At 33.5% G+C, this 17,106-nt stretch overlaps 1 protein-coding gene across 1 annotated transcript; it reads left to right on the plus strand.

Moving 5' to 3' along the window:
• Positions 1-13,815: 13,815 nt before the first annotated feature.
• LOC104878688 (uncharacterized) lies at positions 13,816-15,612 on the plus strand. The gene is made up of 4 exons (XM_010649289.3): positions 13,816-14,055; positions 14,174-14,480; positions 14,962-15,438; positions 15,521-15,612. Exons 1-4 carry the CDS (start codon positions 14,032-14,034, stop codon positions 15,610-15,612), a joined length of 900 nt encoding a protein of 299 aa, XP_010647591.3. The 5' UTR covers positions 13,816-14,031.
• Positions 15,613-17,106: the final 1,494 nt, after the last annotated feature.

The raw sequence follows: 17,106 nt of genomic DNA on the forward strand, positions 1-17,106 counted from the left end.
CTCATTTTATGAGATATTACAATAGGATGTCAAGATAGTGTTCTTAAACAATTATCTCGATATCAACATCTATATGATGTAACTAGATATTTTCATATCAAAGGGCCTTGTGTGTACAAGAAACTACAGGGAAGCATGCTGGTGTTCTAGGACCCTATAGGTAGATGACAATCTACTCATTGAGAACGATGTGGAGATATTTTCATCAATTAAGATCTGGTTGTCTACTTGGTTCTAGATGGAAATCTAGAAGGGGCATAATATATTCTTGGGTTTGAAGTCCTTAGGGATTATAAGAATAGGAAAATTGTGTTATGTTAAACATATACTCAAGTATCTTTTGAGAACAAGGAATTATCTATTTGTGCTCCAAAGTGTTGCGATAGTTTAGAAGGTGATGTGATGGTTGAAACGATGCCTTCTGTGGAGAACTTAATGGACTCCTCAATCCACCAACACATTGACAGGGAGAGTCTTTGTTGCTCACAAGGATAACATAAGTTTCAGATGAGTATCTAGTATGCTTTATATGTATGATGCTTTGAGGGCCAGTAGGAAAATGTTAGGATAGAGCCCTTAAAAGCATGACTAATGTAATAAATTTGGAATTTGTTATTTATTTAATAATGTTCCAGTTTCACTTTTATCTATCCTTATTCCATGTATTATACTATTTGAGCATTCTTGTCTACATTTTTTGCATTGTACGTGACTTAGGTGCATTAGAAGTTACACGAAATATCCAAATCATGGGTTCCTTATAATAGTTGACTTGTTCATTGTCGGTTCATGGGTCTAGGCAACCCATTAGAGGTTGTAGTGCACCACCTCCTAATTGGAGGGATGGCTAGTCTTAGGTATCAGGATGGTTTCCCATGGTGAGTGAACTAATGTGTATGATTACATATTGGACATGACATATGGCGAGTCGTGACTTAAGGCTATCAAGTAGCCATGACCTCACTAAACTGTTTCATTTCATTGTCTTTCCACCTTAAGAGAATATCGAGCTTGTACTAAAGTTAGTAGTGACTTTAACCTATGAGTGAAATCGTAAGCTGATCATATATTCCCTATGGATTGGGTTACTATTGATGAGAGTTGGTAGCAATAGGTATTATCAATAAAGGCACCATGATATCTCATGGGATTGAGACAGTGTGTCCCCTTAGGTAATTTTAAGGAAGTATGTTTATGGAAACTGTGGCCATAGCAGTTCCTTAAGTGGAACTTGACATAGGCTCTTTGAGAGTTCAGACATGTCAATTGAATACATAATATAAGGATCTATAACTTAATGATAGTAGAGGTAGTCTTGAAAGGCTAATAGATTTCACCTTGTTAGACTACAAACACCAGGTCATGGAGATTTAACACAATGGATATCAGGTCACGAACCTGAGTACATAGTGCCTAATTGTTATTTACATAGGATACTAGAGTTTAATTGATTATCTATAGTGGGATGTCAAAGCAACTTCATAATTGAATTCTAAGGGAGCTAGTACTTCTATGGGTCCCGATGGTCCACGTTTTGAGCTCAAATACCTCGTTGGCATGGATTATGAAGGTCAGATTGGCTCTAGGTTCACTTTTGTGCATTAGTGCATTTTGGTAATTACACAAGGTTGTACACAGGTAAGTGAATGAGCTCTTTGGATTGGGCTAATTGATTAATTAGTAGGCCTTATTAGGTTAATTAATCAATTAGGAACCATTTTGGGCTAGATTAAGTGACCTAAGCCTATGTGGGCTCAAGTCACTTAAGCCCAATTAGGAACCCTATAAATACCCTATAGGGGTTAGGGTTTCTATAACTTTTTGTCTTCCACCATTCAAAGAGAAAGAGAGTCATAGCCCTTGCCCTCTTTTCCTCCCCACCAAAAGTGTGCTAAGAACAAACTTGAGTCATCAAGCAGAAGATTGTGGATTTTTTAGACTTTCAACAAATTCAAGGTTATTTTCAACAATTGGAATTTAAGGTTTGGGAACATCTAAACCTAAAGGTTAGTAATTTAACCCTAAAAGATCAATTTAAAAAAAAAAAGAAATTGGTATTGCTTTCGATGCATAGATCTAAAATACTAACAAAAATATCAACAAAAAATCAATTAAATGCTAAAAAATTGGTAAAAATTCTAATAAATTATCAATATATCGATATTTTGGCCTTCTATATCATTTTGAGGTCCATTATGTTGGGATTTAGCCCCTAAAAAAACAAGATATGATGTAACAAAGTTAGACTTAATCATCCTCTTGTTATCCTTTTGGTATATTGACATTGATTTGAGTATTTAGTCCATGTCTCTTACATTGTACATAACTTGGGTGCTTTATGAGTTGCATAGAAGATACAACTCATGGGTTCCTTGTAAGTAGATAAGTTGTTGGTTCATGGATTTGGGCAGTCTAGTAGAGACTATAGTGCACCAACTCTTAATTAGAGGAATGACTTGTCTTGGCCATCGGGATGAGCTTCCCATGCTGAGTGCACTAGTGTGCGTGATGCACAATGGAAAGGACCTATGGTAAATCATGATTCAAGGTTATCAATTATCACGATTCACCAAGCTACTATACTGCATGGACTCTCAACCTGAAAAGGATACTGGGCTTATGCCAAAATTAATAGGAGGCTTTGATGTTTAGATGAGACCCTAAAGTGCTCATATATTCTTATGGACTAGGTCACTATTGATGGAGACTAGTGACAACAGGTATTCCCAACATAGGCACCATAATATCTCATGTGAAGAGAAAAACCAAAATCTCTCCATTTCCCAAGCCCGAATCAGGTTAGGAATAGGCATAACTATCCTAGGCTTTTTTTAAATCCTATGCACAACGGAAAAATAACATTTTTAAAACTTTGAAGGGATTTAGAAAGTGCTAACAAAAACCATACCTTAGATTCAGATGTTCTTGATTCAAATCCACATGGTGAAAATGAAGAACGAAATTAAAGAAGTCTCATAAATCAAAAGTCTTCTACCTGATGACTCGAACCTTGATTTTGACACACTTCCGATGAGGATGGAAGGAAGAGTGGAGGCTATGACTCTCTCTCTTTGTGGGGATGGAAGACAACTCTTTAGAAAAATTTATGAGAACCCTAACCCCTAAGGGGGGTATTTATAGGGTTTCCTACTAGGCATAAGTGACTTGAGGTTTCTCCAAATTGACTCCGTATAGTCTGTACCAGAGTGGTTCATCCTCAAAAGAACAACAATGGGTTGTAGCATTTCCTATTTCTTTGTCTAGGGGATATAAAAAAGGCCTTTATCGTCAAAAGGCAGGGGTGAGCTTTCTCACTATACAATGACCACTACGAACGAAGGACCAACGACGATGAAGGAGGAGAAGGAGGAGGAGTCATTAAGGGCTTGGGTCACTTAATCTAGGCTAAAACGGGTCCTAAATAATTAATTAACCTAATAGGGCTACTAATTAATCAATTAGCCCAATCTAGAGACCTTGTTCACTTGCCCCTATGCAACCTTGTGCAATTACCAAAACACCCTTATGCATAAAAGTGAACCTAGAGTCGATCCAACACTCATAACCCATGCTAATAAGGTATATGAGCTCAAAGCAAAGACCACTAGAACCCATAGGAATATTGGCTTCCTCATAATCCAATTCTAAAGTTGGTTCAACATCACACTATAGAGAATCAACTAAACTCTAGTATCCTATGTAAATAACAACGAGACACCAAGTGTTTGGGTTTATGACCTACTATCCATTGTGTTCAGTCTCCCTATGAACTGGTGTTTGTAGTTTAATAAGATGAAAGCTATCAACCTTTCAAGACTACCTCTACCATCCTTGAGTTATAGATCCTCCTATTGTGTATTCAACTAATATGTCTTAACTCTCAAAGAGCCTATGCCAAGTTCCATTTAAGGAACTACTATGACCATATTTTCATGAACACACCTCTTTAGGACCACCCAATGGCACTCATTATCTCAATCCTATGAGATATCATGGTGCCTCTATTAAGAATACCTATTACTATTAACTTCCATCAATAATAACCTGATCCATAGGGAATAAATGATTAGCTTAATACTTCACCCGTAGGTCAAAGCTATTGCTAGCTTTAGCATAAGCTCAATATTCTCTCAAGGTTGAGAGACAACACAATGAAACGACTTAGGGAGTTCATAACTACTTGATAGCCTTAAGTCATGAATCACCATAGGTCCTATTTAATGTGTAATCATACACATTAGTGCACTCACCGTGGGAAACCTGTCTCAATAACTAAGACTAACCATCCCTCCGATTAGGAAGTAGTGCACTACAAACTCTAATAGGTTGCCTAGACCCATGAACTAGTTGTGAACAAGTCATCTATTTGCAAGGAACCCATAACTTAGATATTTTGTGCAACTCCTAATGCATCCAAGTCACGTACAATGTAAAAGATGCAGACAAAAATGCTCATAAAGTATAATTCATGGAATAAGGGTAGACAAAAATGAAACTAAAACATCATTAAATGAATAATGAATTCCAAATTTATTACATCATGTCATGCTTTTAAGAGCTCTATCCTATCATCATGGGATTGAGAGACAGTGTGTCCCCTTGGGTGATCTAAACGACATGTGATCATGAAATCTATGGCCATAGTAATTCCTTTAGTGGAATTTGACATATGTTCATTGGAGATAGAGTATGTTAGTGGATCACATAATAAGTGGAATCTGTAACTCAAGGATTTAAGAGATAATCTTGATAGGTGATAATACTACCTTGTTATATTATGGACACTAGTTCATAGGGAGTCTACATGTGGTGGATAATAGGTCACTGATCCAAGCACTTAGTGTCCCGTTGTTATTTATATAGGGTATTAGAGTTTAGTTGATTCTCTATAATTGGATGTTTAATCAACTTCAAAATTGGATTTTGGAGCTAGTATTCCTATGGATCCTAATGGTTTTGTGCATAAGGTCATTTTAGTAATTATGTAAGATTGCCCAGGGATAAGTGAACAAGGTCTCTTGATTGGTCTAATTGATTAATTAGACGACCCTATTGGGTTAATTAATCAATATGACCCATTTTGGGCTACATTAAGTGGCCCAAGCCAATAACAAGTCACTTAAACCTAGTTAAGATCCCTATAAATACCCCTTAGGGGTTAGGATTTCTATAACTTTTGTCTTCCACCATCTAGAGAAAAAGAGATTCATAGCCTTCACCCTCATTTCCTCTCCACCGAAAGTGGGCTATTGAGCAAGGTTGAGTCATCAAGAGGAAGATTATGGGTTTACGAGACTTTCAACAACTTCAAGATCATCTTCAACACTTGGAATTTAAGGTTTGAAAACATCCAAACCTAAAGGTTAGTACTTTAACTCTAAAAGATCAATTTTTTTAAAATTAGTATTACTTTTGTTGCTTAGATCTAAGATGCCAACACACCAAAACTCGATATATCATCGAAATATCACAACATTTTAATCCTTATTTGTAGCTCTTGCTTTCTTGAAACTCTCTTGAAAGACCAAAAGTAACTCTATCCTTAACTTAGTCTCTCAACATCAAAACTTTCTTTGTTTTTTTTTTTTTTTTAATGATTCTTTCTCTCACAAATCATGGTATAACTATTAAATAAATAAATAATTAAAAATTTTGAAAGAGTACTCATTTTTTTTTTCTCATTCAAGATATTATCAGTTTATAAATTTAATATAAATTAAGAATTTTTTTTTCTCACAATATACAATGGCTAAGTTCATTTGTTTATTTTTTATTAGGGTTAAATTTTGTTTCAATTACAAAAAAAAATTGATTAAAGTTATGTTTTTAGTTAGAATGTTTGTATGAATGTAACTATTGTTAAGTTTCATTTATGAAATCGTGAGATATTAAGGTTAAAGCCTCGATTCTTCAACTAATTGAGTGCGATTCAAGGTTTTCATTAAGGAACCTATTAAAAATCAACATGTTTAAAATAAATAAATAAAATCCAACAACATTAACTAAAATCTTACTCATGACAACTTTTTATTCAACTTCATCTTCAATATTATTGAACTTCATATGAAATCCCTAATGAAGAACAAAGAGAAAAATGAAATATGAGAAGAATATTAGAGAAGAAAGATATATACAAGAACTTCACTCTATAGTTTTTTTTACATGGGTAAGACTTTCATATTCAGGAGGTAGTAGAAACAAACGGAAAATGGACAGGAAGTGAGAGAGAATTGGTGTTTTAAAGGGTTTAAAGAAGGGAAAATGTCTCAAATGAGTCATTTCCATAAAGAATAAAGATGAGGGGGTGGGGGGAGGTCATTTTTCTGATTTCAAACTTATTTTAATCCTTTTAACCAAATATCCCTCTCTCTTTCTTTGCCTGGGAAGTCTTACATGGGTTGGGTTTCAATTTTTTGGAAGACGTGTATTTATACACATATAAGTAGTTATCAATTTGTTTTGGAAAATACAAATGAGGATCAAAATCGTAGCATATCTATTAATTAATAATAAATCATATTTAGGTTAAACTCATTTTATACCCAATGTTTTTGTGGACCTACATTTTTCACGTGCACTCCTACTTGTCAACGAGACTCGCTTTTTAATGGTGAAAAATTAGTTTTAGTAAAATCAGAGTCACCATTTATTTTATTTTATTTTAAAAGGGAAAATAAAACAAGAAAGAAAAATCCTAATAAAATGTGACTCCATAGTTTTGGAAAAACATGTCTTCAAAAAGCCCAAGTCTAAGTCTAGGGATTAGGTTACCTATCAAGAAGGTACCTCAAAGAGGTAGAACTCCTCTAAGCCCTAAAAAGGTCTCTATTAGCTAAGTTAAGGGAAATATGGTAATTAATCAATTAATTATGGATACTTAGATAAGCTAAGGTGATTTCAAAATTAACGTGCCAAACAAGAAAGGCAATCACAATCATAAAGAAGAGTTAGGGTGTGTACCTGGATTGCTTCTTAGGCATTATCACAAGACACCAAAGTTAGTTTAACAATATAATACTACATACCTCATGCATTCAATCCCTTCAAATAATCAAGCAATAAATCAAAGCAATCAAGACAATATCAAACACGAGAGTATTCACAAACAAAGTTTGCATATTTACAGAATTAAAAAGAGAAAGGGTGTATTGGATGTACCTGGATAACATGCATAACTTACAATGTGCTTGCATGTGGCTAGAGAAGGTTAGCTCACAAGTGATAACAAATAACTATGACAATAAACAACAACTATCACATAGGACATGCATATGGACTCATTGTTAAATTTAAACTAATGCTCTAGATAGTTATAGTATCAAAGTTAGTAACTAAGACAAAAACATGCAGTAAAGAGGGAAAACAGTTGCATTCAATTTAAAAATCCTAAACAAATATCTAAAAACATTATTTTGTCATAAAAAATCAAACAACATCCTCATTATGTATATATTAGAGAATAAAAGCCAAAACCAAGTTAGGATATGTCAAACAATACTAGGTTAAAATATAAGTTAAGCACTGTACAAAAGTTCCAGCATGTTGTCAGAATAGAAGTTTTCACAAAAAAAAATGATAAAAATATCTAGAATGCAAATTAAACTAAAAAAAATTCTAGACAACATCTGCTACATGTCTAGTCTATCATCCACATGGCCAAGTAATCATTCAAATAACAAATTTAAACAAAAATTCCCAAAAATTCCAGAAGGTCCAAAACTAGGCAGAAAAATAATGACATGCATATACCAAATTAAAAAAAAAAAAAAAAACATGCAGATGTCTCCTAAAATCACACAAAAAATCATACACGTCATTTAAATTGTCTGAATTACACAAAAAATAAAGCCAGGGTCAAAGAGCACTCAAAACTATTTTTAAAACACTCAAACTCTTTAGTTGTCCAAAATCAATCATGTACAGTAGATACAACTTTAAAATGAAAGAAGCTAATTTAAAAAAAAAAAAATATATATATATATATAAGAAACAAAATACTAAGCAAAAAAAAAAAACAAAATCACAAAGTAAAATTTTTGACATCCAAGAAAACTCATATGGTGAGAGTAGAGACCAATCTTCATTTTTTTATGACCTCTGAAAATTAAACTTAACAAAGACTACCCAAACAACAAATTAATGATTTTAAGATCAAACAAACTAACATGGTATCAATCAATGACTCATAATTAGAATTTTAAAGAACACATGAACTAAGAAAAAAATCAATCAAGATTAAAGTTATTATCTAAGGTTTTTTTAAGCATATTAGCTTGGAATCAATAACATTAAGAACTAAAGAATCAAAGAAATAAATATCAACTATTAAGATCAATTAGAATTATCATCTAAGATTTTAAAGAATACTATCCAATCCAAAGTATCATCTAAGATTTTTTTTTAATTATTATTATTATTTAAAAAAAATACTAACTAGGAATCAATAGCATTAAGAACAAAAGTAATTTTCAAGATCAATCAAAACTATCACTTAGGATTTTTAAAGAATACCAACTTGGGATAAATAACATTAAGAACCTAAGAATCAAAGAAGTAAATATCATCAAAGATCAATCAAAACAAATATTTCACAATTTAAAAAAAAAACTAAATTACATAGTTTATCAAATTGAAAATTAATATTTCTAAAAAACATAAATTAAAATAAAATTCATCAAGACTAATATTTCATAATTTCAAAATATAACTAAATAACATAAGATCTATCAAGCTAAAAAAAAATAAAAATTTAAATTTCATCTAAAACTTACCTATCTATGAGTGCATAATTCTCTTGTCAAAATGGCCTCTTTCTCCACTTCAAATTTTGGTGTCTAATGTATCAAAGCAGCAAGCTCTTCTAGATATTCTGGTGCATGCTGCCTATTTCTTAAAGCCATGAATCTCTCAAAAAAAAAAAAAAAAATTTGGTGCATGTATCTTCTCTAAAAATAAATAAATTGTGGTACGTGTATCTCTTCTGAAAAAATTTCTGGTGTGTGTATATCCTCAAAAATAAATAAATAAATAAAACAAAATAATATAAAAAATTTCTGGTGCATGTCTATTCCTCTAAAAAAAATTCTGGTTCCTATATCCCCTCAAAAAAATTTATAGTGCGTGTATTTTAAGTGGTAGAGCTCTTCTTTCCAATGGTCGCTCCCCCTATATGGCAGCCCACATAATTCTATTAATGATATGATCTCTAAAAGAATTCCCCTCATCTGTGAATCCATTCTTGAATTATAAAGTCTCCCATTTTTCCTTCTTTCTCCAATCTTTCCATCCAAAGTCCCATTTCATTTAAAATTCTCCTTTTTATGTTAAAAAGTACATGTAGTCGTGGACTCTCAATTATTCTCAAGGAGTCCAATTTTCCTTACACTCCCAATATCCATATCTTCCTTACAAAAAAAAAAAAAAAAAAAAAAAAAAAAAACACTTAGAATTTCAAATTCCCCAAAAAAGGCTTCCAAGGAGTCTCACTTTCCTTAGACTCCCATGCCATTTCCATAGCTTTCGCACTAAAACAAATTTCAAAATTTCAAACTCCCCCAAGATGTCTTTCAAGGAGAGTTCCACTTTCCTTAAACTCCAATGCCATCTCCATATCTTCCTCACCAAAACAAATCCTCAAATTTTCAAACTCCTCCAAAACGTCTTCCAAGGAGAGTCCCACTTTCCTTAAACTCCAATGTCATCTCCATATCTTCCTCATGAAAACAAATCCTTAGAATTTCAAACTCCCCAAAAATGTCTTCCAAGGAGAGTTTCACTTTCCTTATCCAATAGTAAGTTTCCTAGCAAAAGCATCAAATTTATTAAATTAAATAATTGAATGAATAAATAAATTAGAAAATGATAAAACGATAATAAATAAATAACTTAATTAAAAAAATAATAAAAATAAAATGAAAATGAAGATAAAATAAAAATAAACAAGTGATTGATAATAATAAAAATAAAAATAAGATATAAATAAATAAATAATTGAGCTCCGCAAGCCATGCAAACCATGCAACCATGCAAGTCATACAAGTAATGCTAAGAATGCCTAATGGGTCAAGTGGGCCTAAGTGACCCAGGTGGGCCTAATGAGTCTTAAGGGGGGTAGGGATGTCCAAATGGGTCTAAGTAACCTAAATAGGCTTAAGTGAGCATAGATGGGCCTAAGGTGGTGCCTAATGGGCCAAGTGTGCCTAAGTGGGCTTAAGTGACCTAAGTGGGCCTAATGAGTCTTAATGGGCCTAGGTGGTGCCTAATGGGCCGGGTAACCTAAATGGTGTCTAAGTGCCTACGATGATTAGAACAATGCTTAAGTGACATAGGGCAATCGGGAAATTGTCTAAATGACCTAAACATGCCTAAGTATGCTATCCTAAAAGTGTATCTAAAAGAGCTATCTTAAAAAAAAAAAAAATCCTAAGTCTAATTCAGAACTGCCAAGGGTCACAGTGAGGGGCTAGATAAATCCTCATCCATAGTCTTCAAGGTGGCTCAAAAAAAGATAAGGTGTATGAGTAGTAATGGGCCAGTAGGAAGTTGCTATGAAGTATTGAATGAACACTTAATAGGACATGTGCTAAGAGGACAAAATGAAGGGTCTACAAGTTTGCATTTGTTTTATTTTATCCACTTATATTCAAAATCCAACCTCCAACTTGTTAAAGAAGTAACACTTCACTCCTTAAACTTGTTAAATAGCAATATTTTATCCTCTTCAAGGTGGAGAAATAGACTGTTAAGTTAAGGGTGAAATATAATAAATAAATAAATAAATAATCCATTTGTTCATAATCGCATGAAAAAAAATCATAAGAAGTGTGCAAACATAATAAAAAATCAAAATTGGTGGTTGCCATATTTTAAAGACATTTGGGAAATACTACCCAAGGCTATCAATTCAAAATTGGTTTTACCTAAATTCAAACCAATGTTCAAACAAGAATGCATAAAAAAAAAAAAAAAAAAAAGGATCCTTTTTATAATTTAAAAATGGTTTGCAAATGAAATTGAATTGTTGCTTTTTGACAAGTTTGAATGGGTAAAATGATGGATTTCAAATATAAGAGACCAAAATGTAAAACAAGCAAAAGGTTGAAGGTATGTATTAAGTATATTTTACCTACCATTTTTTAAAAAGGTGATTACCTTTTTTCTTAAGAGGTATATCAGTTTATAGGATATATAAGAGGATTTTTGGGTTATTACCTCTATAGTTAGGATCATCAAAAGATATTTGTTAACACAAAGTCAAATTTTTTATGAAGACTATATGATAAGGAATAAGGCAAAGAATAATATAGATTGGAATGTGTACACTCTAAGTGGTTTTTGTTACTTCTATAGCAACAAAGGAAGCCTTTTGGCTTATCGGTATTTATATTGTCTATATTGTCTAGGATACTGTTATTTGGGATGGTGGCATAGTCCAAAGAACTAAAGTACCACTATAAGAGGGAACATATAGAAAAACAAGTGATACCTTGTTGTGGGATGGTATAAAAAGGTGACGTAACTATAGAGTAGATTTTTTCTACAGTACCTAGTCTACTTTTGGGGCTAGTAGGAGTTTGTTCGAATTGAGCCCTTAAAAGCAAGACATGATGTAATAAAGTTAGACTTAACTAAGTAAGACATGATATAACAAAGTTAACTTAACTATCCCGTTGTTATCCCTATAGTATATTGACATTGATTTGAGCATTCAACCCATGTTTCTTACATTGTACATGATTTGGGTACATTAGGAGTTACATAAAAGTATAAGTCATGGATTCCTTGTAAGTAGGTAAGTTGTCCACAGTTGGTTCATGAATTTGGGCAATCCAATCGAGACTATAGTGCACTACCTCCTAATTGGAGGGACGACTAGTCTTGGCCATTGGGATGAGTTTCCTATGATGAGTGTATTAGTGTATGTGATGCACACTAGATAGAACCTATAGTGAATCATGACGCAAGGCTATCAATTTTCATGATTCACCAAGCTACTATACTGCATAGACTTTCAACCTTAGAGGATATTGAGTTTGTGCCAAAATTAATAGAAGACTTTAACCTATGAGTGAAAGCCTAAAGTGGTCATATATTCTTATGAATTGGGTCACTGTTGATGGAGGTTGATGACAATAGGTATTCTCAATAGAGGCACCATGATATCTTATGGGATTGAGACAATATGTCCTCTTGGGTGATCTAGAGGACATGTGATCATGAAATCTATTGCCATAGTAATTCCTTTAGTGGAATTTGACATATGCTCATTGGAGATAGAGTATGTCATTTGATCACATAATAAGTGAGATCTGTAACTAAAGGATTTCAGGGGTAATTTTGATAGGTGACAACACTACCTTATTAGATTACAGACATCGGTTTATGGAGAGTTTGCATGCAATAGATAATAGAACACAAACCCAAGTATTTGGTGTCTTGTTGTAGTATACATAGGGTACTAAAGTGCAGTTGACTCTTTGTAGTGAGATGTTGAATCAATTTCAGAATTTGATTCTAAGAGAGTCAGTTCTCCTATGGGTCCCAATGGTTCTTGCTTTGAGTTCATATTTCTTGATGATGTGGTTTATAAGGGTCAAATGAGTTAAAATTAAAAGATTAAAATATTCAAAAGTTGGTGAAGGTACAAAGAATGTGAGGATGGTACAAGAAATGTTAAAAGGGTATGAGAATTTTGTTTTTTCATTTCTTATACCATCACATTTCATGCACCCTCTTCACATTCTTCATACCCTTTTGACATTTTTTGTACTCTTTAATTTTTTTGAAAATTTGAATTATATGTTTTTTTTTTCACTTCACTCGACAATAATATTGTGTAAAAAGACTAAATACACTTAAAATTGAAGCAAATAATTTTCGAAAAAAATTGAAAGATTAAAAAATTTAAAAATTACTATAGGTATGAAGAATGTGAGGAGGGTACAAGAAATGTGAGGCACTTCACATTCTTCGTTCCCTCTTCACATTTTTGTACCCTCTAATTTTTTTGAAAATTTTAATTCTAATTTTAATTTTTATATATTTTAATTTTATTTATTTTTACTTCATTTGACAATAATATTGTGTAAAAACACTAATTACACTTGCAATTGAAGTAAATAATGTTTGAAAAAAATTAAAATATTCAAATATTCAAATGGGTCGGGCATGAAGAATGTGAGGAGGGTATGAAAAATATGACAATCCTCACATTCTTTGTATCCTTATATTCTTTGTAATCTCTAAATTTTTTGAAAATTTTATTTTTTATGACAATAATATTGTGTAAAGATTATCATTGTTTTGGGAATGTGGAATTTATGGAAATAATCTCCAAAAGAATTCAAAGATTGAAATACTAAAAGGTTATCATGTAATTATGATTTAATAGCCTTGTATCCTTTTCTATATTTTACAAAAAGTTTATCGTTTTTTTTAAACTTTATCATTTTACAAAAATATTTTTTCCTAATTTTTATTTATTTTAATAAATAAAAATCCAAAAAGTTAATTATATAAAATATTTTAACAGATTTTATATAACCGGTTATTGTAAACTATCATAGCAATGTCTGTATGATACCTTAGAGTAAATTTCGGTAACCAAGCATGGCTCGATAATAAAACATATACCATTGACTATATACCATACCTACTACTTCTGGATATCATCTTAAAATAAAACATGAAAAATTAAAAAGAAAAAGCAAAAGAAAAGACCTAATAATGCCCAGCAACACAGTCAGAAGAAATCATGCGAAAACAAACAGCTCAAAGTTACCCCTAATTTTCTTTGTTTATTTTGAATGACTGCCATCCACCAGTCAGCGTTTCAACGCTATCTACTCCTTACCCAATACTCAACTAAATAAAGTTGACTTGGAAGACTCTATCATTGCACCTCTTATGCTTCAATGGTTCCTGGCCCATTTCCTGTATCTTTTGCAGACAGTGGGAAAAAGGGCTGCTGTTGTCTCTCCTTGGATGAGAGTATCTTCTCTGCCTCGATATAGTTGAATATAATCTTCTATCATGGATAACAAATCCATCTGCGAGGTAATTTAATTTTGACCTTTGTCAACTGCAGATTTTGTTTAGGTTTTCTGTTACAAATTAGAATAACTTCGCTAAACATGGCAATGACTATAATCACGATAAGGAATTTGTTGTAAAGGCTTCTTCTTCTTCACTACGTCTTAGAAATGACAACAGCGCAAACAGTCCTAAAAACAGTAACATGGACATTGCTGAGCATGATGAGGAGTTCACTGTAATGGCTTCCTCTTCATTACCACTCTCGGTAAGCGATGCCAGCCCAAACAATATCCACTTCATCAATATGGCGCAGGATACTGATGAATATGCCCCAGTCTCTTCCACTTCATCATTGAAAAGAACTACTACCATCGACACGGCACACCTTACCAATGAATATGTTTCAGTGGTTTCATCTTCATCTTTGCGAAGGACTAGCAGCTCCGGTAAGATGCTGAAAGCCATGTTCATGTCCATTTCCGTGTATTTTGGGCATAATTAGTATACAAGTAGAAGTGTAGTTTATTGGAGGTTCAAACTATTATTGAAAGATATAAAGATGTTGATTAGAGGTAAACAAAGAAGTCCAAGAAAATAATTAGCAAAGAAAAGATATCAAGGAAAATGAAATTTTAAAATATTTAATTTTTATATTGAATAATTAAAATAAGTGAAATGAGTAGCATATAAAAATAATTAATTTATTGATTTTAGATGTATTTTATTTCACTTTTTCTTACCTTCTATTTTTTCAATTTACTTTCTTTCCTTTGTATTTTTTGTCAAATTTTCTAAGAACCAAACATAACTTAAATGATTTATTTTTAAAAAAATAATTTTAGTATTAGGATGTTATGAACGTTGAAGAATTATACATATCAGGGAAATCTAGGCTGACCTATACATCTTTTGGTTTTGTGACTGCAGAATTCTATTACTTGGAACTGTACAAAGCTGTGCTCAATGGTGACTGGGAAAGTGCTTCAAAATTATTGAAGGATGATCCACGATCATTCTCCGCCCCGATCGGAACAGATGATTCCCGAATGCTTCACATAGCAGTTGAGTTAGGAGAGGCCAGAATGGGTTTCGTGGAGAAGTTGGTTAAGTTTATGCCAAGTGAGGCACTGGCTCTGCAGGATTCTGATGGCGCCACTGCCCTTTTCAACGCTGCAAGGGCTGGCAATATAAAAGCAGTCAAGTTGTTAGTGAACAAAAACCCAAGCTTGCCCAATATCTGCCAACGCGACAATTTTGCACCTCTTCACAGCGCTATTAGGTATGGTCATAAAGAGCTGACTTTATATTTATTAAGCGTCACCAGAGATGATAAACATCCATATCCTTTCTCAAATTTGCCTGGAATCGAACTTCTGCGCAGAGCACTAATGGTGGGGTTTCATGGTGAGCTATATTTACCATCCCCTATCTATTTTCTTGATATGAATTACTGCCGGGTTCCCATGTACAATTTCATAATATGCAGATGTAGCACTGTATCTGGTTAAACGTTATCCTGACCTTGCCACATGCCATTTCGATTCCGCCCGCCACGATGCTAATGATTCTGATGAGTGATTACTACTCAAAAAGTGCTATTTGATAGCCTTTAATTAATCCTTTTTAACACTTTTGAGTAGTAGTTTAGGCCTTTTAACTCAATTGGCATGTTAAGGATCCTTTAAAGCAATTTTGATCACTTTGTGTAAGTTTTGGTGTTTTTGTTAGTATTTTGATCACCAAAGCAAGTCAAGAATGAGGAGAGCTATGAGGAATCTTGGGCAAAGCTTAGAATTCAATTGCCAAGAGTGAATCCGGATTGCAAGGAGAAAAAGCAAAGAGAATCTGTCATGAAGCCTATTCTTGATGACAGTCGTAGCAGCCACTTTTGGAGCACTTTCTGAAGTCCAAATGATGCAAGCTATATACCATTTCAAAGCTCAGGAAGTCAACAATCCAATGCTTCAAACGGTGCGCGATTCGGAGTTGAAACGAAGAAGTTGCATCCATTACAAGCCAGTCACTCTAAAGTGTTGCGGAATCAGCCTTTTGTTGCGAGAATTTCGCAGCACTTTTGTACAGTAAGGTGTTTCTCCTTCTGACGATGCACGAACCATGCCGCGAGAAGGGAGCTGGAAACTTCAAGGTGGAAGCCAACTTTGCAGCCTGGTGAAGATAGCTCGGTCTTGCGAAATAATTTCGCAGCCCTCTTGGGTGTCTGCGAAATTTCGCAGACCTCACTTTTCTCCTGCAAAATGGCTCCTGAAGCCTCCCGAAGCTTGCTACCGACATTGGGAGATATTTTTCCATTAGATTTTTGTTGTCTAAATCCCAAAATACTCCTTGTAAACCACCAATTACATGATTCCTTAGTTTTTAAGTTAGTAAAAAGACCAAATATCTTTGTAAGAATTAGTTTTATATTGTTTTGATATATATACCTCTCGGGAGCCTGTTCTCAGAGAGGAGTTCCTTCTGTAACCTTTTGGTAAGCAAGTAAAGTATTTTCTTTCTACTGCCTTACCTTCTCACTTTGTATTTTCATTTTATTTTTAAGTTATGAATTCTCTGAGGAGTTTTCCCCAGAGAATGAGTAACTAAACCTCCAATTCCTTGGAGCTAAGGTTACCGGGGAAGGTTCCAAGTGCAAGAATGCAAAGCTCTGTGGTTTTAGCTAGTAATGAAGAGGAAGTGAAATCCTTTAGTGATTTCAATGTTTTTAGTTAACTTAAAACACCTTGGAGTCACCTAGGCCAACACTTGGTAAGGCAAGTGATTTCCAACCGTGGAAATGCACTAGTTTACCCCTTGCGAGCCTCTGGTAGGTGACTTCAAGGTAGGATTTTCTGGAATTACCAACACTTGGTAAGCTTTTGGACTCCTAGGAGACATCCATTAGTTATCTCTTGCGAGTTTGTGAAGGGAAGTCCAAGGTTAAAGATCACCTTGAATGGTAAGTGCTCGTGAGAGGCATGAACCATTGCAAGTTGTATCAGTGAGAGAATTAAAGTGAAATCTAATTGAAGGAGTCTCTGTACATCACCGGTTAGAGGATTGACTATTAGTTGAATC

Source organism: Vitis vinifera, chromosome 19 (genome assembly GCF_030704535.1).
Source record: "Vitis vinifera cultivar Pinot Noir 40024 chromosome 19, ASM3070453v1".
NCBI lineage: Eukaryota > Viridiplantae > Streptophyta > Magnoliopsida > Vitales > Vitaceae > Vitis > Vitis vinifera.